The sequence below is a fragment of the Amborella trichopoda genome, chromosome 13 (genome assembly GCF_054954075.1).
Source record: "Amborella trichopoda isolate Santa Cruz 75 chromosome 13, AtrichopodaSantaCruz75HAP2 v2.0, whole genome shotgun sequence".
In the NCBI taxonomy this organism is placed as follows: Eukaryota; Viridiplantae; Streptophyta; class Magnoliopsida; order Amborellales; family Amborellaceae; genus Amborella; species Amborella trichopoda.
In genome coordinates, this window is record NC_142348.1 from 8,728,809 (window position 1) to 8,752,756 (window position 23,948).

The 23,948-nt window shown below is 38.4% G+C and overlaps 1 protein-coding gene across 11 annotated transcripts in view; it reads right to left on the reverse strand.

Annotated features, from left to right (window-relative positions):
* DEG7 (DegP protease 7) overlaps positions 1–23,948 on the reverse strand; it is a 61,708-nt gene that overhangs the window by 16,610 nt on the left and 21,150 nt on the right. For all 11 annotated transcript variants that reach the window (XM_088857166.1, XM_088857161.1, XM_088857165.1 and 8 more), the window contains 10 exons: positions 22,830–22,866; positions 20,956–21,081; positions 18,284–18,373; positions 17,734–17,799; positions 17,454–17,510; positions 17,268–17,333; positions 16,405–16,512; positions 16,164–16,244; positions 11,557–11,606; positions 288–453 (listed from right to left, as the gene is read on the reverse strand). In XM_088857166.1, the coding sequence (XP_088713292.1) occupies positions 288–453; positions 11,557–11,606; positions 16,164–16,244; positions 16,405–16,512; positions 17,268–17,333; positions 17,454–17,510; positions 17,734–17,799; positions 18,284–18,373; positions 20,956–21,081; positions 22,830–22,866 (847 nt within the window). The remainder of the gene's footprint in view (positions 1–287; positions 454–11,556; positions 11,607–16,163; positions 16,245–16,404; positions 16,513–17,267; positions 17,334–17,453; positions 17,511–17,733; positions 17,800–18,283; positions 18,374–20,955; positions 21,082–22,829; positions 22,867–23,948) is intronic.

Consider the following 23,948-nt stretch of genomic DNA (forward strand, 5'->3'; position numbering starts at 1 on the left):
TTTTAGAAGTGAGCATCCTAAGTGTGTTCGTGTTTTGTGATTTTAAAAAAAAAAATTCGATTTGCAATTCCAGGGAACAGGGAAAACATCCAATTTTTGATATGTAAGATTTGAAGTTCAAAAAGACTGAAAATGTCAAGAAAAGAAGACAACACATGGAACCAAATTACTAGATCATAGGATCAAATACCAAATTGGATGTAAGATGTCAAGTTCAAAAAGACTGAAAATGTCAAGAAAAGAAGACAATACATGGAACCAAATTACCAGATCATAGGATCAAATACCTTGTTTCTATGACGATCCACATGGCTCACGTACTCTAAAGGAACCCTAGCACCTCTGGATAATTTGGATAACACAGCTAGAAGTTCATCGACTTTAGCTATATCTTCTCCTACAAACTTCTTTATTATAGCATGGCGAGGAACTCCAGCTCTGGAGAGCATGTACCTGCATTTTACAAAATACCATCATCGATATTCGTGCTGAATAAAAAAACTTGGTCAAAATGTAAATTAGAAAAAATTTGCACACCAATTGTTTCCAATTAGTCAAGGAACTATTGTAGTTCCCTAAAAAAAAAAAAAAAGTTTTGAAGACACCATTTAGAGCAGTGTGAACTATAAATATAAGAAATAATGTTTCTAAAATACCTGGACCTGTGACCCATAGAATCATTCTCATTAGGGAACAAAGAAATCTCCAGATAATTATATACCTACATAGTTCCTTTTTATCTAGTTGCCACACTTATCCCAAGTGGTCTATTTTGTCATGATCCACTCTGAGCCATGTAGGCTCCCATTGCCACTTTTCATCAAGTTAATAGTGTAGTGTAAATTTGTTACACTTGTGTAGTTTGATCGTGGGTTTAGCTATTGCATACTCATAAAGGGAAGTTCAATTTTATCTTGACATCATTAGGGTGTGATGGGTAGATTACGCATCAGGAAGCTATGGGTAAACAATCGGCTCTGCTACTGGTTCACATGCCCTTGCTTATGATGCTTGTACTCATGGCCCCGCTCACGAATCAAAGGCCAGGACTATACTATACTATACTGCACTATACTACAGAGCTAGAGCCAACAAGTTGAAGAGTAAGTTCGCTTCCACTTAGGGGGCCTTGTCTCCTATACATATATCCAAGTGATAACATCACAAATGCCATCTTCTTGGCACTAACAATTGAAAACCATTTTGTCACTATTCTCCTCACATCTCCCAATCACATATCCAAATGATAACATCACAAATGACATCTTCTTGGACTAACAATTGAAAACTGTTCATTTTTGTTACTCACACATGCACGCACGCATGCACATGCACCTGCTGCCAGGCCCAATCAGCCTTAGGTCCAAAACAGAAAAGGGCCAGCCTGTTGCCAGGAAATCAGTCTTATGTGAGACGGTCAATGACCTCACTAAACCACCAGGCAGAACAAAATAATCTTGGATAGGGACAGGATGTTTCCTAGTCAAAAAAAGAGATGAGATATTATGAAGGAAAAGAAGAAACAACAAACTATACCTGGTCATTCACAGCAAATGCTGCAAATTGTGAACCCAGTTACCAATTAAGGTGATGTTGGATTTCACACTGCAACCTTTGAATTGCAAAACTTGAAGCTTGAATAGAACCCATAACCAACAAAGTGAACAACCCAGACCAATTTTTTCGTGAATAGAAAATATTTGATGATCTCCATAAAAGGCACTACTATGCCTTTCAGGAAAAAAAAATTGACAAAGTGTCCATAATGGTAAAGGAAATATTCTACAATCATGAATGGTCTTGTTTTGGAAATGAAATCAAAATGATATAGCAAATATTCTGAAATCAACAGTTCAGATTGGGAAGGATGTGATCCCTTCTCTTATTCTGCACTTCATAAGTCCAAATCTCCTTATATCCAATATTAATATTCTTTAGAAACAAATAATGCAAACATAGGACCATACATATGGCAATTGTCACAAGGGCTAACTTTTCACTTAGCCAAACCATGCTACACCAAGCCAAAGTCAAAACAAGACTATAGCAAGGCCAACCTTCCACAAAGCCACACAAAAGGAATGGAGCAGACAATCATACGACACATGCACAAGCACTACACGAAGGGTCGTGGCCCTTACTCTATGCACTTGGTTGTATAAGCCATGGATGCCCCTCAAGGGTCAAGGCAAGGGGCTTATATAGCCTCATTGCCTGCATCACATTACTGCCCACCGCATGGTTTGACAGTTACATCAGCCCATGCATGCCCCAACATCAATGAGTGCCCATATGGCTAATCAAGGGGGAGAAGGTTTACAGATCTAGCCTACCCACTGAATGGGTCATTATTGCCGATGATGCCAATTCACACAGGCAAGGTCATTACAACCCACTCAGTTCATTGCATGTGCACTCACCCAATCTCACATGGCCTATGGCCATGACATAAACCATGCTTGGAACATTTACACATTCAAAATTCAAAATTTTCCCACAACAATAGAGTCAACACACCTGCCCAGCCAGGACTGTGGTCAAGCGCCTCTTGCACGTGGTCCACCACATCACCTATCAAGTTAGGCTGCCATAGTCCAACAAATTACGCCTCAGCTTGTCAGTCTTGGATGTCCACCAAGTCCGACTGACTTAAAGACAACTTCAAAAGAAAAAAATATTATGAAAAGCCCCAACTCAACTTGCACAACTCCAATCCCTAAGAAGAAGGCCCTCTCTCCATGATTAATTTTAAGTCTGTTTAGCCTTTTACAACGCCATCCATAAGGTGACAGCATTATGGCTAATAGGCTAAAGTTAGTCCTCAACCATATCAATAGCCCAAACCAAGAAGCTTTCCTTCTGAAAGGAGTGGCTATGTGGAACTCAAGGTGTTCTTTTCTTTAATTCACTATACCTGAAGTCCACTTACATGGGCCATTATGTACTGCTGTAAATCAAAACTAATACCCTAGATGCAACCTAAGATCTTTAGCAAGGCAAATAAAAAAACATTCAGGAGCATTAAACAATCTTCCACTATAGTTTTGAGTACAATATATGTTTCTGAAAATTCATAGAAAAATGTGAAATATGGCTGAAATACTAAGATGAATTATGAGAAGATTACCCCTCAAAGGGCTCAACACAACCCACACCTGATTAAGTCTTGCTGGAATTTCTGAGATAGGAACGCTTTACGGGCAATACCTTTCAATCTAGGGTTTTAGAGAGCTCAAAAACTCAACTAGGTAGAAACCCTATAGGAACAAATTAGAGCTGAGTTTGTGAGTTGATCTCTCCCTAAGCTGGGCATCTCCCTTCTTTCTTCAAAAATACAGCCACCTCTAATTATTGAGTTTCACATGCCACCCCCTTATTTTATTTTCTTTTTGGTGGCATGAGAGAATATGGAAGAGAGAGAGGTTGGCATGAGAGGAAGGGGAAATATGGCAAGAGAGAGATCTTTGGGGCATGTGAGAGAGCGACGTAACTTGGAGTGTGAGAGAGAGATCTTGGCATGGGAGAGAGATCTTGTCATAAAAGATATTGACAGAGGTTCAAAATAGGTTTAATTAGAAACAAATCTATGTCCCCCTTTGAATAGGATTTCTTCCAAGTATGCCTTATTTGTATTTTCTGGCTAGACCATTAGGATATTTAAAAAATCTGTGGGGTGAGAGAGATTCAATCTGAGCCATCCATCCCACAAATTAGTCATCATGATTGGAAAATAGGAACCTTATCCTCTTATATTTTGACCCATGTCCAACTTCTATTTAAATTTGAATTAAAAAAATAACCACTTTTAGTATTATCGATATCTTCCAAAATCTATAGGAAGTCAAAGATAATCTTTTAAGGAAAAATTTTATACAAGGTTGCAACCTTAAAATGTAGAATTAAAGATGCACCTCAAAAATCCACCGGAAAAAGGTTGTTTTAATGTTGGAAAACCCTCTAATTGATCATCGACATTGAGATGTAGTATGAATATGAAAAAAAAAGAAGAAGATTTTGAGTCCCAGACATAGTGCATTTTGAAATATATGATCTAGACTGTCCATTTTCAAGATTTTCATATATTTATAGATCTACTTGATTTTTACCTTTTTTGGAGCTTCATATGTTTATAGATCTACTTGATTTTTACCATTTTTGGAGTTTAAAATTTTATAATTAGATATGAAAATAGACTTTGAGATAATCCTAAGAAGTTTTTACACCAAAATTATATGCTATGATAAAATTTGGAGGTGCGCCTTAATTGGATTGTTTAAGGTTGCAACCTTATAGAAACCACACCCATCTTTTAAAAGTAAAACTCCCATTTGAATAGGAATCAAATCTATTTTAATTTTAAAAGATTCCCTAACTAACTAAACTTTTCACTAAAAGTCGAATAATAAAACATATAGGGGGGGTGTGCCACCCCCCTATGGGCATCACGTGGGCCCCTCAAGGCCACACACCCCACACATGGGCGGCACACACACATGGGGGCAAGATCCTTGGTCCCCACATGTGGCCTTCCAAGTTTTGAAAATTTTTGAAATTGCCATTTTAATGAATTTTACAGTATAAATAAATTTTTAAAGTTTTGAAAAAAATTGTAAAACATTTCTAATACCAAAATAAAATATATTAGAAATGGTCTGCTATTAATGGGTCAAAATTAGCAACAATAAGGGCACTCCACTTGACCCAAGAACCATGATCCACTACTGTTTTCTTATCCAACCCAACAACGACCCATGACCCACAGTCTCACGGCAAGAGCTCATGATTGGCTTGTCCAACTTCAACAATAAGCAATAGGACCATGATCTTGGAATGCAGATTTCAGTCCCCCCTTTTAAGCGCAAGTCTAACACTTGTCACCACAGTGCAAAAGGGGCTCTCTATGCACATGTACACGTGTCCCTCTATAGGGCTACTTCCCAGTAATGCAATTGTCATGTGTATATTCTGTGAGAAAGGTTGTTGAGGCTTTGGGTTTTGCCCTCATAGACCTAAAACTGCATACAGGAGACCACACAGTTCTCCTGGACTACAAACATCATCAATGGGCATCTCGCCGACCTCAACAAGGGATGACCTACTATCATATGCCTAGGGGTAAAGGTTTTTGACATAATCAGGGCCATAAACCGCCCAACTCTGTGTTAGTCAACACACACACTTGCTGAAGTGCATATTCCATAATAAAAATTCATTTTTACAAGCTCTCTAGGCCTTTAAAGGCCACAAAAACACAACACTTTCAAGGGTGGAGCATCTTTAAGAAAGCCTTCATAGCCCACAAACTTACGTACAGTATGGCTAATAACAACAAATAAGCTACTTTTGCCTTAAGGTTGACCTTCACAAAGCTTTTGACAACGTTAACTGAGACTCTCTTAAACAAACTAAAAAGATATGATTCTGGGGAGTCCTCATCAAGTGAATCAAAATGGGCATTGCCACCCCTAGGTACTTCATAATCCTAAATGGGACCCCTTTTGGTGACTTTGTAAGGACAAAAAGTACTAAGACAGGGAAACCCACTCTCTCCTCTTCATTCTAGCCATGGAATGCTTCAACAAGATCATTGACATGCATGAGACTGGAAAGTCACCTCCACCCCCTTCCCACTTACTCTATATAGATGACCTTTTGGTCTTTGGAGCAATTCATCCACAAGCTCACCAATCCCTCAAAACCTCCCTTGATCGCTTCAAACCATCTCAGGACCCTAAAAGACCACATCAAAGCAACTATATTCTTCTTCCACTCCCCCAACTCTATTAAAATCAAAGTCATTGCTTTTTTTGAATTGCAACCCCCAGACCTACATGTAACTTACCTTGGTTCCACTTTCGAAGGAAAACTTACATATCACCACTGCCAAGCTCCATTAGATAAATTCCTGCCTAGGCTTGAAGGTTGGAAAATTGCATCACTTTCATACCCAGGAATACTAACTCTCATAAACTCTTATCGCACCCCAATCATACTACATTGGTGTTCAGTGAATATACTCCCCTACACCACAATCAATAACCCTTGAGAAACTTCAATAGGCCTTCCTATGGGGTAACCAACTTAACCAAAAACACCCAAGTCCTGACAATTGGAACTCGGATTGTAAACCCAAAAGTGAAGGTAGGATGGGAGTCGGCAAGTGGAGCAGCGTCCATGTTGTCAACATTAATTAGGAAGAACTACCTTTGGAGACACAACTTATGGGATTCCAAGACCATAAGGAGAGATTCATGTGCTAGGAAAAACATACATGACACACTCTCTCAGTCACCAAAGAGCACTCCCATGGAGTTGCACGCAATGATGGGCACTAGAAATCAACTAGGTTCCCTCTCAAGATGGGTACTTCTCTCTCAAGAGTGTCCACGAGGTGATCAGAAATTATGAGAACATAAAAGAGGTCCTAAAAGCTATATGGAAAAGTCTAATCCATACTAGGCCCCTTGATTTACTTGGCATCAAAGAGGTTATTCACAAATGATAGAATCCATAGATGGGGACTCCGAGCGGAAAACATATGCTACTAGTACAAAACCATTTGTGAACCATGACCACTTGTTCACCTCTAGCACCTCTAGTTATCTCCATGTGCAAAACAAGAATTCTTGTTTTAAGATTAGACACACGCACGTGTGCACACAGATTTTAGGAAAAGTTGCAAGAAATGGAGTCATAGAGATAACCGATAATTCACAACTCACACTTCTACTTATTCTCTCTTAGAAATTTCGATATTATTGCTTTATGGTATTACCATTTCCTCAATGCACGTGTATGGTTTGGACACAAACAATGTTAAAAAACATGGCAGTTTGGGCTCGGGGTAGGCAGGTGCCCAGACCCAAAGACAACCTGTGTTGTCTTTTTTTTTAAGTTGGATCGCCCACACCTCCCCCCATTTTATTACATATACTATATATTAATAATTACGAATTAATACTATTTTTGGTTTACCAATAAATTAATAATTACTATCACATGCAAAAAGCATTTTCGATAAATTAATAATTACGAATTAATACTATTTTTCATTTACCAATAAATTAATAATTATTGTGCCACGCAAAATGACAAGTGGCATAAAAAGTCTAATTAAAAATGAATTAATACTATTTTTTGGTTTACCAATAAATTAATAATTATTGTCACATGTAAAAAAGTATTTTTGATAACTTAATAATTATGAATTAATACTATTTTTTAATTTACCAATAAATTAATAATTACTGTTATTAATTTATGGGAACATAGCGTTAGAAGGAACTGTTGGTACAAATGAAGGTGGAGGTCATAAATACCTTCGTAGGATTAGGATATCGAAGGTGAAAAAAGCTTTGAAAAGGATGAAGATAGGAAAGGCTTTAGGACCAGATGGTATCCCGATAGAGGTTTGGAAGTGCATGGGGGAGATTGGCATTGACTGGCTGATGAAGTTGTTCGACAAGGTGTTGAAAATAAGGAAAATGCCTGACAAATGGAGAAAAAATATTGTGGTACCTATTTAGAAGAACAAATGAGACGTACAGAATTGTGCGAACTATTGAGGGATCAAGCTTATGAGCCATACTATGAAGCTCTGGAAAGTGTGAATGAGCAATGACTATGCCATGAAACGAGTGTATCTGAAAACCAATTTGGTTTTATGCTAGGAAGGTCAACAATTGAGGCTATTTTCCTACTTACACAACTGATTGAGAAGTTTAGAGTTAAAGGGAAAAGACCTCCACATGGTCTTTATTGATCTAGAGAACGCTTATGATAGAGTACCTCAAGATTTGATTTGGTGAGTGTTGGAAGAGAAAGGAGTCTCCAGACACTTCATCTACTTGGTGAGGGATATTTATGATGGAGCGCTAACTAGTGTACGAACAAGTAGTGGAGAGATGAGTGAATTTTCAGTGACAATAGGTCTAGATCAAGGGTCAGCATTGAGCTCGTACCTCTTTATCTTCGTTATGAACGACTTAACTAGGCACCTACAGGATATGGTCCCGTGGTATATGTTGTTCGCAGATGACATAGTTTTGATCGATGAAACCTAAAACGAAGTCAACACAAAGTTAGAACTTTTGAAGGATGCTCTAGAATCAAAAGGTTTGAAAATTAGCCGAACTAAGACAGAGTAATAGAAGTGGAGACGAGGAAGTAGTTAAGAATGACGGTCAGGAAGTACAAAAAAGACCGCACTTTCGATATCTTGGGTCGGTCATTCAGAAAAATGGAGAGACAAAGGAAGATGTCGCACACATAATTATGAGACCATCTTTACTCTATGGGACGAAATGGAGATATGCAACTAGAATTTTATGCAATCGCCACATACCAATGAAGCTGATGGGCAAGTTCTATAGAACAGTTGTGAGACCAGCTTTGCTCTATGGGGTGAAATATTGGGCGGACAAAAAACAATATACCCATAGAAAAGTGTAGCGGAGATGAGGATGTTGATACGGATGAGTGGCAAGATAAGAAGGGATAGAATTCAAAATGAATCCATTCGAGAGAATTTAGGTGTGGCACTAATAGGCAATAAGATGAGAGAGAGTAGACTTAGGAGGGCTGGCCATGTGTAGCATCAACCATGTACAACACCTGTTAGGAGGTACGAGTAAGTTCAAGTGAAAGGACTGAAAAGGGCAAAGGGTAGGCCCAAAATGACGTAGTTGGAAGTAGTTCGGAAAGATATGGGGACTCATGGCCTCACTGATGGTATGGCCTTTAACAGAGTAAAATGGAGGATCAGGATTCATGTAGCCAACCCCAATTAATTGGGTAAAAGCTATGATGATGACGACTGTTACATGCAAAAAGTATTTTCGACAAGTGGCATAAAAAGTCTAATCCCTCCATATATTAATTAAAACTGTATTAATACTATTTTTTTGTTTATCAATAAATTAATAATTACATATTAATGCTATTTTGTTGTTTACCAATAAAATATTAATAACTGTTACATGCAAAAAGAATTTTCAATAAATTAATAATTATGAATTAATATTATTGTTTTGGTGTAGCAATAAATTAATAATTACTATTACATGCAAAAAGCATTTTCGATAAATTAAAAATTACGAAGTAATACTATTTTTTGATTTACTAATAAATTAGTAATTGTTACATGTAAAAAGCATTTTCAACAAGTAGCATAAAAAGTCTAATCCGTCTCGATAATAATTAAAACTAAATTAATACCATTTTTTGGTTCACCAATAAATTACTAAATATTGTTACATGCAAAAAGCATTTCCGACAAGTGGCATAAAAAGGTGCAGATCAAGGCGGCCGTCTTTTACATCGCTTAGGCAGGCACCTTTAACGCCTAGGCGAGCGCCTAGGCGGGCGCCTAGACGGACCCGCCTAGAACATGCCGCCTAGGCCACGACTAGGCGGTTCGGAAAAAATACCGCTTAGACAGACGCCTAGGTTGCAAGGCGACCGAATTTTTGTTCATTGGACACAAATATTGCACACTAGGCCACATGATCCTTGTTAGTTGAATTTTCAGCAGGCTAGATTTTCTAGTCATGCAAGGTTAACCACCCTCAATGTCAGGGACATTGGAGGATGCAATGTGCGAGGTGTGTGAATTGAGATGAGATGAGATTCCATATCAGAAATTGACATGATCTATATAACATCCCATTGAATCACGTAGCCTATATAAAAGCCAGGTGTGAGCAGTAGGGATGTTCATGTGAGGCACATTGGGGCAACCCTTAATGTGCATAATTGCAACGACAGAACTAAAATCTGTATGGTATAATTACAACATGGATCATATCACACGTGCTTAGCAAGATTATTACTACTACGGCTGCTATTACTATTATTGTCGTTGTTGTTGCTATTATATACATAGAGGTGAACAAGATGATCCCTGTCTCCTATTATACCATGTGATAAATGCCAGTTGTTAAGAACCCAAGTGCTCTCATAAACCATAAGACTATCTTAGAAAGTGGAGATGTGATCTAGCTAGTTTAGTGTGTCTTCCCATGGTGATTTGATTCGACTAGGTTCGAAGCAAAGGTAGAAAAGTGGTCAAATCGAATAACATTGAGATTGGGGTAAGACCACTGGCATCAGATTATAATTGGTACCAGAGACATCCATGCACATCATGACACTTAGCAGGTCAGCTATATCGAGTTTCTACCAAGTGTAATCTTTTGTAAACAGTGTTTTTAAAAAATACTAAATCAAATATATTACTTAATTGCAATTGAAATTCTAGATTTTAATGAGAAATGTCTTTCATGTAATAAGTTGAACATGAGTGTACAATGAGGTTGATTATTCTCTGAGTATAAAGCGTGGGAGGTATTAATTGAGAATACTGAATCACAAAGTCTAGGTCAAGTTGGAGCAATTTTGAATAAAGAGTAGAGGCGGTCCACATTAGTTTGATAGAAATTTAATGTGGTTCTCCCAATTGGGATGTGCTAGTTTTTAAATATCTCACGACGAATTTCATTTATGGCATATGGGATAGTTCTTTCATCATGACACATTCGCAAAGTAAGGAAGAGAGATTTACTCATATTTGCACCGACTGAAGTGGGAAATGTTGGTTTATGAGGGTTGTCCGACTCTTGGGTGGAATGATTCCTCACAGGGATGTGATTTGCTAACCATGTTGGCTATAAGAGTAAGGCACATTAACAAATTTAGGATTGATATGTGAGATAAATTGAGTGGGATAAGGATTTTGAACATCCTAATCAAAATACTAGTTTTGGATGACAAAATATAGATTAAATCCTATCCAAATTAGTAGACATGGATGAGGAAATCTAGTTCAAATCCCATTCTAATTAGCAAAGGAATTAACATAGAGGCAATCTGAATGAAGTCCTATACAAATTAAGGAGGAGAGTGTTTCCATATTGATAGGAAACCAGAGAATTTTTAATATAAATAGAGGGGAGGACAAGAGAGGGAGCGATTTCTACTATTAAGGAAACCGACCATTCATACACCTCTCTCCTCTAGCTCTTTATGCACCTCCTCTTCATCCTCTCTCCAAGAGACCAGCAAGCGCCCTCTCTCTCATAGATTCTTTCTCCTAAAAGAAAACCCTAGAAACTCTCCCCTTGGCTTGTGTGTGAGAAGCTCTCCAGTCAGCTCCATCGAAGCTTGAGCATGTGCCATGTATAGTAATCACCTGAGGTTGCAAGCATCTTTCTCCAACATTTGAAAAGATGTACATTCCCCCGTGAAAAAAGCACAAATCACAAAGAAAGGTGAATCATTTCCAGAGGAATGTAGCCTCTATCCGATCCATGAACTATTCAGCCAACAGCATTGTTGGAACATAAGTTCCTGATATTCCAAGCCTGGAGCAAAAATTCATGCCCGTTTGAAGGCATCTCATTTAATGGTCCTTAACAATATATTAATAAGAATTACAAATCATATGTAAGAAGATGCCTGGGATAACAAAAAAAAATATACAGGACCAATCTGAAAATAGAGGAAGACCAAGAAAGGAAAATGACAGAAACCCATGAAGTATAAAACGTAAAGACATACCCAGGCTCCGCAACATATACCAAGCCACAGTTGAAACGGAAGTTTCTGGCCTGTTACCAGATAACAATATGAATGCATTAGATAGTGAAATGTCCAGCTGAAAAAATCTAATCAATTTTCTTCCAAATATAAGAGTAGTTCATGAAAATTTTAACACTCCACTTCTCATTAGCTAATGAGCTTATTTAAAAGAAGTCTAGGACACTAAGTAATAACACATGCCAGGTGAAACATATTTCTTATTTGGAACAAAACTATATTCCAAAAAAGGAAAGAATTGGACATTTCTTATAATTCTAACCCCTTCCACTGTTAAGGAAGACTGTTAATATAGCATTGAACAAGATCAAGAAAATGGTGGGTTAACGTTAAGGCCCAACCAAGGATACTGCCATGCAATAATGCAGTGCTTCTTCAAAAGAATAATATTAAAAACTTGTTAAAAAAGCTCAGATGCACACAAAAAAAAATTCTATAAACTAAAAGCTAAAGGCATCCAAAATTTTGGGTTAGACTGTTAAAGAAACACCATCCGTCGAAAGTTTGAACTTGCAGATTCACACATATTGGACTCACACATTCATGCATTTTTTGTCTTAATGACAACCTTTCAAGCCCATTATTTATAAAATTGCCAAATGTGTGAAAAACAAAAAAATAGACGATCCTTATTCATGATATCTTCAATGTCATAAGCATTAAATTTGTGTAGTTACGTATTGAAAATTAATAGGAAACAAATACCCTGCATTTCTTTCTCAATTGTATATTAGTAAAATCAACCATCACATTGTTTAAGGGTATTTTTTAACACTTGTATCCCCGTTGCGAATAAAGAGAAAAGCAATTTGCGACCTAGGTCCACAAATACCAAGTGCCAGTAGACTATGGAAGCTGTAGGATAATAAGCCCTGATCCAGAAGCAAAATTCCAACAGTCTCAGAATGACCCAAGAGCGATCAAGAATGTTGATAAAGGTCTCCTAAGAACACCTGCCAAGTTTCATCGCAATCTGACAAGTCTAAGGCAGTACAAACACAAAAATAGTTTTGGGAAAATCAGCCTCTATCGCCTTGAAATGGACTTTATAACTACAACCCTATCATCGGAGCTTCAAACGACCATGGGACCACCGTCATTGGATCCGGAACATCCGAAAACCCCCAGGGACCAAGTTTCAGTTTGATCAGACATTCCTAAACCAAGTTATGGCCAAATTACCCGAAATGGATAAGTCACACGCTATTACCGTGCACCCTCAGTGGACCAAATTCCATTTATGGAAACTGTGTTCATGGGTTTCGGGCTCAACTTTTAAAAGCCATATCTCGCTCATCCAAAGCCGGATCAAGCTCAAATTTTACGGGCGTGTTCGTTTCGTCGACCCAAGCATTTTGATATGTGGCACTACCCATGTAGTGGCCCGAGCCAAGAGAAAAACATGAGAGAAGATCACGATTCAAGGCAAGGTTGCAGGTTTTCCAGCAGGAGAACACCTCGATTGAGCGGCCACATCATGACATTCGCACGTCAGATCGACCCGAAATCAGACCCATTACAAGCACAAGGTTCGAGGCGTCATCAGAGCCGAACCTCGCACGTGATGGACGATCAGATTTGACATGCGACGAGTATGAAATTGCTGCACTTTCCGGTCACCAGAAACCAAAATCCGGCCAAAGGATAAAAAATAGAAAATGGTCATTCGGACACTAAGTCAAGCCACATTCGTCGCCAAACGCTCATGACGACTTGCTCGTCGATATTCAGCGAAGAAATCATCGAAGAACATCAAGAAACGCGCGTAGTCTTTAAAATAAGATCGCACGTTCCTCGTGATTTTTGCACTTTGCGGTCGTGGCCCAAAGACCCGATCTGTGGCTCGAAAATGGTATCAAAACGGCCGAGCCAATCAAGAAAAGAATCATCTTTCGGCCGAATGGAGACCGGAAAGACCTCGAACCAACTCGGGAAGATTGCAAGAGTTCTTGGGCACAGCAGGGATTCAATTGGAATTTCATGGATTGTTGGTGCAAGGGCAAACTCGTCATTTTGCCCCATTTTCTTAGAATATTTATAATTCACTTAATTGTTAATTTCTAACAATTAGGTCAACTTTTGAGTGTACACCCACCTTCGGGTCCCACTTTTATATAAACAAGCACGCACCTCATGTAATGGAACCAAGAAAATCAATAAAATTCTACTTTTTGCTTGAGATTTGGTCACGTCTTAGAGAAAGAGAGAGGAGAGAGAAGACTTTTGGTGGTACCTCCGGGTTTAAGGTAAACTTTCTCTCTCTTCTTTCTTCTTTCTTCTTTCTTCTTTCTTCTTTCTTTTCTCTCTTTCTTCTTTCCTTCTCTTTCTTTCTTCTTTCCTTTTCTCTCTTTCTTCTTTCCTTTTCTTTCTTCTCTCTTTCCTTTTCTCTTTCTCTTCTTTCTTTTTCTTCTCTTCTCTTTCTTTTTCTCTCTGCTTCTTTCTCGTCTCATGTTCCCCTCAGTCTGTTGCGCAGGGCAATGCATACTGCCGAGCGTGACGATCTCTTCCCTCCTTGTTCATTGCGCACGGCAGTACAAATGCCGAGCATGATTTTATTTTCTTTCTCTGCCTATTGCGCGCGGCAGTGCTTACTGCCGAGCGTGACGTTCTCTTCTCTCTCTGTTCGTTGCGCACGTCAATGCAAATGCCGAGCATGACTTTCATCTCCCCCCTTTGTCCGTTGCGCACGGCAGTGCAAATGCCGCGCGTAATGGTTCTTCTCTCTCTTGTCTGTTGCGCACGGCAGTGCAAATGCCGTGCGTAATTTTTCTTCTCTCTTGTTTGTTGCGCACGGCAGTGCAAATGCCAAGTATGATTTCTCTTCTCTCTCTTGTCTGTTGTGCGCAGCAGTGCATACTGCCGAGCGTAATGTCCATTTTCTTTCTCAGCCTATCAGCTTGTCGCACACGGCAGTGCATACTGCCGAGAGTGATGTTCACTTCTCTCATTGTCTGTTGCTCGCAGCAGCGCATATTGCCGAACGTGATTTTCCTTCCTTTCTCTCTGACTGTTGCGCACGACAGTGAACACCGCCGAGCATGATCTTTCTTCCTTCTCACTTTTACACACTGCTGGGCACAATTTCCTTGATCTCTCATCTCCTTTTTCTTGTTTGACTGGAGGGCTGGTTGAGCCTTGCACTTGCACTGTTGTGCTAGTCCTGACGCCGAGTAGTTTAGCCGTTGTGCCGGACTAGTTACCGTGCCCATATAGCTGCGCGCCAGACTAGTCACCGTGTCAGGACAGTCGTCATGCCATTCTTGTTGTCGAGTAGTTTAGCCATTGTGCCGGACTTGTTACCCTGCCCGTCTAGCTGCCGTGCTAGACTAGTCACTGTGCCAGATTAATCGCGGCGTCCGTCTGGTCATCGAGTAGCTTAGCCGTTGTGCCGATCCAGTTACTGTGCTCGTCTAGCTGTCGCGCCAAACCAATCATCGCACTAGTCTTGTCACTACGTTCGCCTAGCTGTCGGGTCAAACGGCTCCATTCTTCGAGGGTTCAGCGAGAACCAAGCTGACCTTCATCATTTCTTTCATTCATTTTCTTCTTCTTCTCTTTACAAAAATCTTTGTTCTTTGCCTCTGAGGAGTTGGGTGAAATCCAAACCAACCTCCGTCCACCTTTATCAGAAGGACTAGTTGAAAGACATACTAGCCTTCAAACATCTCTCCCCTTCCTCTATCATTTCCTCTATCCCACCCCTTTCTTCCTTACTATAGGATCTTACTAAAAGTCCCTTGTCAAGGAGACGTCGTAAGGCTGTCAAATTGACATGGTCCCTCTTATGCCATTTCTTTCATTTCTCCTTGAGTACACACGCACGTGTGTTCATCCTATGACAAGGTGGGGTCCTCAAACCCACTTGTCTGTACTCTAATGTGTGTGTGTGTTTTGCAGGTAAGAAGAAAATAGGTCAAGGGAGGCGATTCCAAACCGGCCACAGGCCAGGGGGGCATTCTTCGTGATCTAAGAGGGCGCCCAGGAGAGTTAGCCCAAGCGCATCACGGACCCACGCGAGGTGAGTCCCACCTTGCGACCCTAATTCCTCTATCATTGGTTGGTATTCCTGCCCGTGTCTTCTTCACAAGGTTCCCGAGAGAGTGATCTCAGGTCCCGGGTCCATCTCGAACCCGAAACCACACCACCAGGTCAACCCGACCCGGAGGGCGAGATTAAGGCACCTAACCACACATATATATTCTTAACCCCATAACATGTGTCACATGGTCTTTGAGAACATACACACTTATGACATATGCTTAATCAGCGGATTATAGTTGAAAGGTCCATGCAATGTCTTGGAAGACCCTATCTAACATGTACACACAAGTGCATGGTATTGCATTTCTGCATAGAAGTGTGTATGATCATGATCCACAAGCAAATATTCACAAGCACTCCAGTCCCCTCTAAATTCAATTCTCTCCAAGCAGTTGCACATTGTCAGCCTACAAGTCGTTCTAGCAAACAGAAATTTTCAAGTAGAACAATGGTAATATAGATGGTCTCCAGAAGTAGGAACCAGTATCTTTTCCAAACATGGAAGCAGAACCCCTTACGTAACTAACCTGCTGATAGGAGAGAGGTTGAATCACTGCACCACTGATTTCCAAGAAATAATCAGGCGTAATAGAATGCAAATCCTGAACCTGCATCATTGTTAGGTCATATTAGGTACATAGAAGTAACAACATAATGAAAGAGCATGCATTTCCTAAGAGAACATGCACACCACACAATAAATCATAGTTGAAAATGCAACTTCAAGGAAATGCACCACCAAATATAAGTACAAGAATTTTGACTTACTGTCAATTTCACTGTCATTGGAGATCCACCTCTTTCAATCTGTAACTCAATTGTTTGCTCAACATTATCATCCAGCAATTTCTCGAGTACCAGAAACTGTGTGATGACCTAAGGTGCAATGTCATTTTAAGTCAGAAAGAATGAACAAAGAAGCACGTGAGGATATGTACACACATGCCTAGAGTAACATACATGCCAACCACATATACAAGCACAAGGTTTATTTTAGAATGCTAATCCAATAGTAAACTTCACATGCACAACACTTTATTTTTATAGAAAGGAAACATCTCTATCATCCTTCTCGAAATAGATCCAGGGTTTCCTTTGTGAAAAACTTTTAGTCATGTTTTAAACCCTTCTTAGGGTTCGGAGAATTTGAAGGTTTATGCTTTCACCTTCACACACACGCCCCCAAAAAACCCCGCACCAAAAAGAAAAAAAGAAACACCAAAAGAGAGAGAGAGAGTATGCACAGTTTTTTTTTTTTTTTTTTGTCAAATCATTTTGAAATTGGTATGATAGTATATGCCTCAAGTTCCAACTAGTTAACTAGCATGGGATATAGCGGAGTATTAAGTCTAGGTTTGAAATTTCAAGTGAAATTAACAAATCAAGATAAAAAGAAAAACATAAAAATGATTTTCAATACATCTTGTCATTAAAGGCACACAAATTAATAGAATTTTTCTTTACAAATAGTAAAGCAAATTGCAGTCTACAGTTTTATGCCTTGAAACTAGTTCGTATCAATAAAGAAAACTCTACGTGGATGGTGGTATGGCCCATTTTCAAGCCAAAGCTACATGCTAGAAGATGCATAACTGGACTTCGGAAAAGAGATTGAAGTAGAATTAGATTACCTCCCCATTCACTCGAACAAGCACATCCCCTGGCTCCAAGTGCTTATGTGCAGGCCCACCAGGAACCTGCCAAATGCTCATAGGTGATGGTGAAGCTACTTAAAATATCATCCACCAACTTAGCTACATATTGCACTAAATACTGTAGCACCAACTAGACAACCAACTGATGAATAAACAACTCACCACAGAATCAACAACAAGCATTCCAGTCTCACCAATCGGTGATGCCTGTCTGACAATCTAATCATCATATACAAAAGAAACTGTCACAACATATTAAAGAGCTAAAGCAGAAAATCTTGAAAAAAAAGTTCAGTACATGTTTACGCTTTTTATATATATATATAAAATTTCAAAAATTTGTCAGTCTTATGAAGACGGAAATCTTTTTTCAAGACAAACAAGAAACAAGCATTTATATTCAATTAAAAAATATAATTTCAATAACAACCAGCATGTTTACCTGCTCAGTTTGGCTTTTAAGTCCCAATCGTCGAGTCTCATCAAATCCTTTGTGCAGTAGAGTCATCTAAAGAATTGCAAAAAAGGAACAAATAAGCTGGACAATAATATATGCCACATGGAAGAAAACAAGTGATGTAAAATTCAACGGCAAGATCCCAACAGCTTATTAAGAGAAGCTTCTTGTGCTTCCATGAAACTGCTTCCAACTATAAAACAACTTTGTTGGGTCAGTTGATGATTCCAATGATTTTTGGACGGACAACAATGACAATTTATGCTTAATAATAGAAAGGTGCATATTAATAAGAACTTTCTACATCCATTTTTATCTTTTTCAGTAGGGGAATAACTCAATAGTGATCTAGGAGGTATGTTATTATTTTGATACAGCAATGCTTATTATAATTATATTTCCTTGACAACGATATGTTTAGTGTCATAAGTAGAATCCAAATATTTTTCCATTGAACTTTATATTTACTTTCCAGCATTTGATTAGTAATAGAGAGGTATGTCAAGAGTACAAAAACTTCGGAGAATGGACAAACCTGAAGGGTACCACGAGGAATAGTTGTGGCTTCCCAAACATTTCCATTAGCATCCTTGTTCTTCTGCAAATACGTTAGGGCCCTCACAACCTGTAAACAGCAACAATACAACAGTCAATATCTAGCAGTTGGAATCATATCACCTTACATCAAATGATAAACGAGACCCATATGGAAATTTTGATTTTAATAAAAACTTTCAACTTTCATTGGTTGAGCAGTTATACTGTTATCCTTTGCAATTTTATTTTAAAATACACAGGGTTCACTTGTTTGAGAAGATTGAGAGCTGTATCAGCATAAAAGAAAATAGATTCTTCTGATGAACTCATGCATCCTCGAGTCTAAATAGAATCACAAATCATCAAGTACAAAACTTTAGGCCAGCTCATAATAAAACTGAAAATGTAGCGAGTGACATACGAACGTGGCAGGTGGGTTTTCTTCTTTTTGTTCTTTTTTCCTTTTTTTTTTTTTTGGAGAGGAAGGGGGGGGGGGGGGGGGGGGGGGGTGTCCACTCAATACCTTTTAAACAAATTTATTATTTATAGAACACAATCCTAGCTTCCAATTAGTGAGTAAGATAAAACTCTCGTAAACACAACTCAGTTTGAAGTATATACAAAATGTAATTACTTCTTGTCCTTGCTAGAAAAGAATGGAGGAATAGGATTCATGACCCAAATAATTGGGATAAAGCTTGGACGATGATGATGATGAATTACTCCTCGGTAGCATTAGGTCTTCTTTTTTTTTTTCTTTTTTTGAGAAGGTTACATGGGAATGGAATTTGAGATGTAGTGCTATGAAAACCCAGCTGCTACCATCTTGACCCAAGCCCGATTCCTAACTAACTTAGGTCTTCAATAACAAATGTATAATCTTAAGGCCCCATTTGGAGGCTGAACAACTCCATAAAGCAAGGTAGTGATTCACTAATGGGGAAAACAGTTTTTCTCTTTTTTCATGTTAAGGGCATTTTGTCTGCATTTTTTTAAGAAAAGGGTTACACAAAAGTGTCACCCTTGAACAGTGGAGCAGATGAAGTTGGGCCATTTTTCACTCCTAAATAGGTGGAGGAATAAAAATCCATGTTATTCGGTCCATTCCAATGTGGTCTAAGACTGTGTTCACGAAGGAACTTTATAGCTTAAAGTGCAACAGTATCAAGGAACCTATGTCAGTCAACAGAGTTTGGTTTGCATGCCCTTTTGCTAAAGAGAAGACACTCAAAGACTGCTCTTTAACCCCCTTTTATGATTGATTTGGAAAGAAGTCCCCACCCCTCCTTTGTCTCCTTTGTATAGAGCACAACGCCGCACCCATATTTACCGGGGATCAGGATCAAATCAAATCCCGGATCAGGATCTGGACTTTGGGATCGTGACAAGCAAAGCTCCCTGTGGTACCGATTACAATCCGTACACCCTAAAAGCTAGGGACCTTGATCCCAATATGTGGAGGAGCTCGATCCAAACTTGTTCAAGTGAAATGGTAAATCATACAAGACCAAGCTCCTTCAGGTTAAAAGTCGAGGGCCCAAGAGCACACTTAGTATGGTGGTATAGCATATATGCTACTATACTATATCTTATTATACTTATATGTACTATATACCAGTATGACAACTACAATATGGTAGTATAGTATATACTACTACAATAAACCACAATGTTATACAACATTATATCGTTACACCATATACTAAATCATCATCATCACCATCATTTTAGCCTTTTCCCAATTGATTGGGGTCGGCTACATGAATCCTAGTTCTCCATTCTGCTTTATTAAATGCCATATCCTCAGTGAGGCCATAAGTCCCCATATCTACACCATATACTAAATTTTATACTTTATAGTACTATATTCCACTACACTATATGCTATTATACTTATTTCTAGGAAAACTTTTAAAATTGCATATAGGCAAATTTGAATAGTGTTTCGCCCCCCAACGGCTCTCGTAGAGCCGTTGCGGTTTAGCTTTAAAAAATGCAACGGACATGCTATGTTCGTGGCGGTCTTTTAATCTAGACCGTCCGAAAAAATCGGACAGCACCGAGCCTATGGGCGAAAATCCTGTTCATTTTCGCCCATAGGCATTACGTAGTCTCTTCCTTATATCTACTATATACCAGTACAACAATACAATATATACTATACTATGCAGTATATTCCACTATACTATACTCCACCGGTAGATATACTATACTACTACATCATACCACATTTCTACATTACACTATACCACTATATTAGACTATAATGCTAGGAAATTTAGACCCTTGTAACTCAGGACCTTGATCCCTAATTGGAAGGATCAGGATTCTAAAATTTATGAATCGTGAAGGAGCAAAATCCCTCTCCCCGGACGGCAGTATAGGGATTCCGGAGTGGAACCGAGTCCTTGGTAGGTGGTTCTCAGTACCTATAGCAGCAGTCACCAAATTAGCAATTCCAATGGGTGGCTCTCCTAAACCCAGTCTAAATCTCAATTGCAAATCATCTTCAAAGACCACCAGTGTTTCAAATATTATGTGTGTATATATATATATATATATATATATATATATATATATATATATATATATATATAACATTTGAAAACCACCAAAGCTGTGAGTAAGAAGAAAATAAAAGCAGCAGCAATGCGAAACACAGCAACTCACTCTTTCTAATGGAAGAAAAAATGCAGAAGCACTTGAAGACTTGCTTCCAGCATTCAAGGCAACTGCTCTTCCCTGCCAATTAATAACCGGTGATCCACTTGAACCCCCTTTAGTTCCAGACGCTGCCTGAATAAAGAACTGTAAATTAGGAAAACAAAATAAAAAATAAAAGACACACACACACACACACACACACATGGAGATAGAGAGGAGTGAAACAAAAGAAACATGTTAATCTAATACAATAGAAGCTAGAAATTCATAATTGGATATACTCCAAAAGAATAACTGCAAAACAATTCACGGAGAGTATGAACAACGAAACATGTAATCTGTTTCCAGAGGTCATACAGTGCTATAATTCCTCCAGGGTGTTTTTCCAAAGTAATAATGGTGGCAAAAATAATTAAAAAAACGAATTTCATTGGGCACCTACATTTCCCACATCCATGAATGTCACAATACCACAAGAGAGTAAAAACAGTACGTAGTCAGTTAGATTTATAGAGATAATAAAGCAACTGGAGAAAAATATAAATCAAACCAAATATCTCAGTTCCAGAAAGTAACTTCTATGAATCAAGGTTAACAGTTTTAAAAAAAAGAAAGGAACTTCTATGAATCAGAAAGCATTCCAAAAGCAAACCAGTTCAGGATGACAAGAATGGTAAAGATAAAAAACAGGAAAGGATACCCATGAAATGTCGATCACTGGGGAAAAAAGGAAAACACGACATTGCAAAAGGATATTGATTCTAGGTGCAAATTAAATATCTTAAAGGTTAAAGAAAAACTAAAAGAACGTCTTAACATAGAAGAGGAATTGGAATATCATTTGAACCACACCAAAGACAAACATCTTCCTAGCAACAAAAATGTAAGTCAAGTTTTATTGGGAAGTTACCTTAAAGGAAAAATAATCTTCAGGATGACAATTACAAACTGACTAATGTACCACATTTTCCAACAATAAGATTTAAAGAGAAAAAGGTAAAAGAGGTCAGTTTTAATAAATAGAGATGCTTCAATAAACAGTCATGAATAGATACCACAAGCAGCACACCATATCAACACCATCCAAAATCTTTTTTTCTTTTTTCTCTCCCTTTTTTGGGTAACGTTATATATGGGTTTAACATCATCCTATAAAGTAAAATGCAGGAATACTAGGTAAAACATAGGTAATTCTTTGCAGATTGCTAGAGGAATTGAAGTTTCAGGGGAGCATGAACGATGGTCCATTTCAGTTAATATGCTTTCAAAACAGAATATGTATCAACCTGCTCGTGTTTTAGAACAATATTATCATGTCTTAAGTCATAGTGTATCCATGACTAGGTTTACTCCCACACTATCGATAAGAACTGTAATCCCATTCTCAACACCCATACTCAATTTTTAATCTTTGGACAACCAGCAAACTGCAGTTCTTCGGGCAATTCCTCTCCAATGAGGAGGCATCTTTTCCAAAGTCTCTTGTTACTGCATGAATGTTCATCAGTTATCCTTAAAATGGTTTCTAGTGCCATTTGAAATATATATTATGCGAGTATTTCAATATTTGTCCACTGCATTTTGAAGAAGGTCCATGGTCTATCAATCCAAGTCTTCTATTCTCACTCTGATTTTCCCAAAAAAAAGGTTTTTATTCTCACTCTGATGAAACATAAAAAAGAAAAAAAAAGGGACGAAAATTGGAATTTCTACCCTATAAGCCAATGTATTTAAGAGAGTAACATCATTTGAGTACAGGATATTCACCAAGAGTAACAAAATGCTTTGAAAGATGGTCGTTGGGATAGACTAACAGAGCTTGCATAAATGATTGGACGGATATAATATATTTTCAGATGCTAAGACAGAATTCCTATTACCTGCATGTAGAATGTATTGAAGTCATTATACCCATCCCTGCACAGAAAGTTCAAGACAAACCATTTAAGTTGATGCAGACGATATCCCAGAAAAAGAAGAAAAAATGGATATTATCAGAGAACAGCTAGAAAGAATTAAATGAAGCCATCTTATGACCAATAATATGTAAAATGAACAATGTGGTGGCATGTAAAACTATATTAAAAAACCGCAACCAAGTACAAGTCTGTGACATATCAAATGCCAAGCATACAGGATTGCATTTTAACTTCATAGAGAGCAACGGGTGATTACATTCTATAAATTTAGTAAAACAACAAACCCTAAAATAAATATGGAAAGAAACAGGATTCAAAAAAGTTGGGAAATAAAAACAAATGGAGCAGACAAGATAGTTTGAAGGAACCTACTTAGACAGCTCTCACTCACCAACCCCCCCTTCCCCTGTTTTTCCTCCCTAAATTGTTTTCTCGGTCCACTTGAATTATGCAATATTTATCCTTTTCCTCCAGTTGTTTGCATTCCTCCCATAAGATATTCTGTGAACCTCTTAATCACCAGTCACAATATGAAAATTGAACCTCCTTGACGCAACATCAAGTTTTCCCTTGCACGCTTCGTATCGAAAAGAACCATCAGGTGAAGTCGAACTTTAGACACACCCAAGTCCGCCTGAGACGATTACCTGCCAAATAAGGTCTTGTATGAACATGCTGCCAACATTTTGGCCAAACCCCGGACACGATTCATGAGTCACCCATGAACTCGCTTGACTTGTTCCAGCTGAAAGTTGAAACAAGTCAAATAACTCTCTTCAAATGCCGATTCATCATGATAAGCATTGTTTGTACAGTTTTCATAAGCCAGTGAATTTTAAAATAGGATGGCACAGACCAGGTCAACCGGTTGGACATGCAATTGGAGCACCCAAGGTCCGTAAAATTGGAAGCTGTTCCATACTTAGGATTGGTGTTTTTTAGTATCTTAAGATTTCTCTATTTTGACTATTACTATTGATATGAATACTATTTTTTTCAATTACTAAAGTACTTCATTCAATATTTTTTTAGAAAAGTGAGGTTCTTCTTTTATTGTTTTGTTCTTGTGTACTTGTCCAG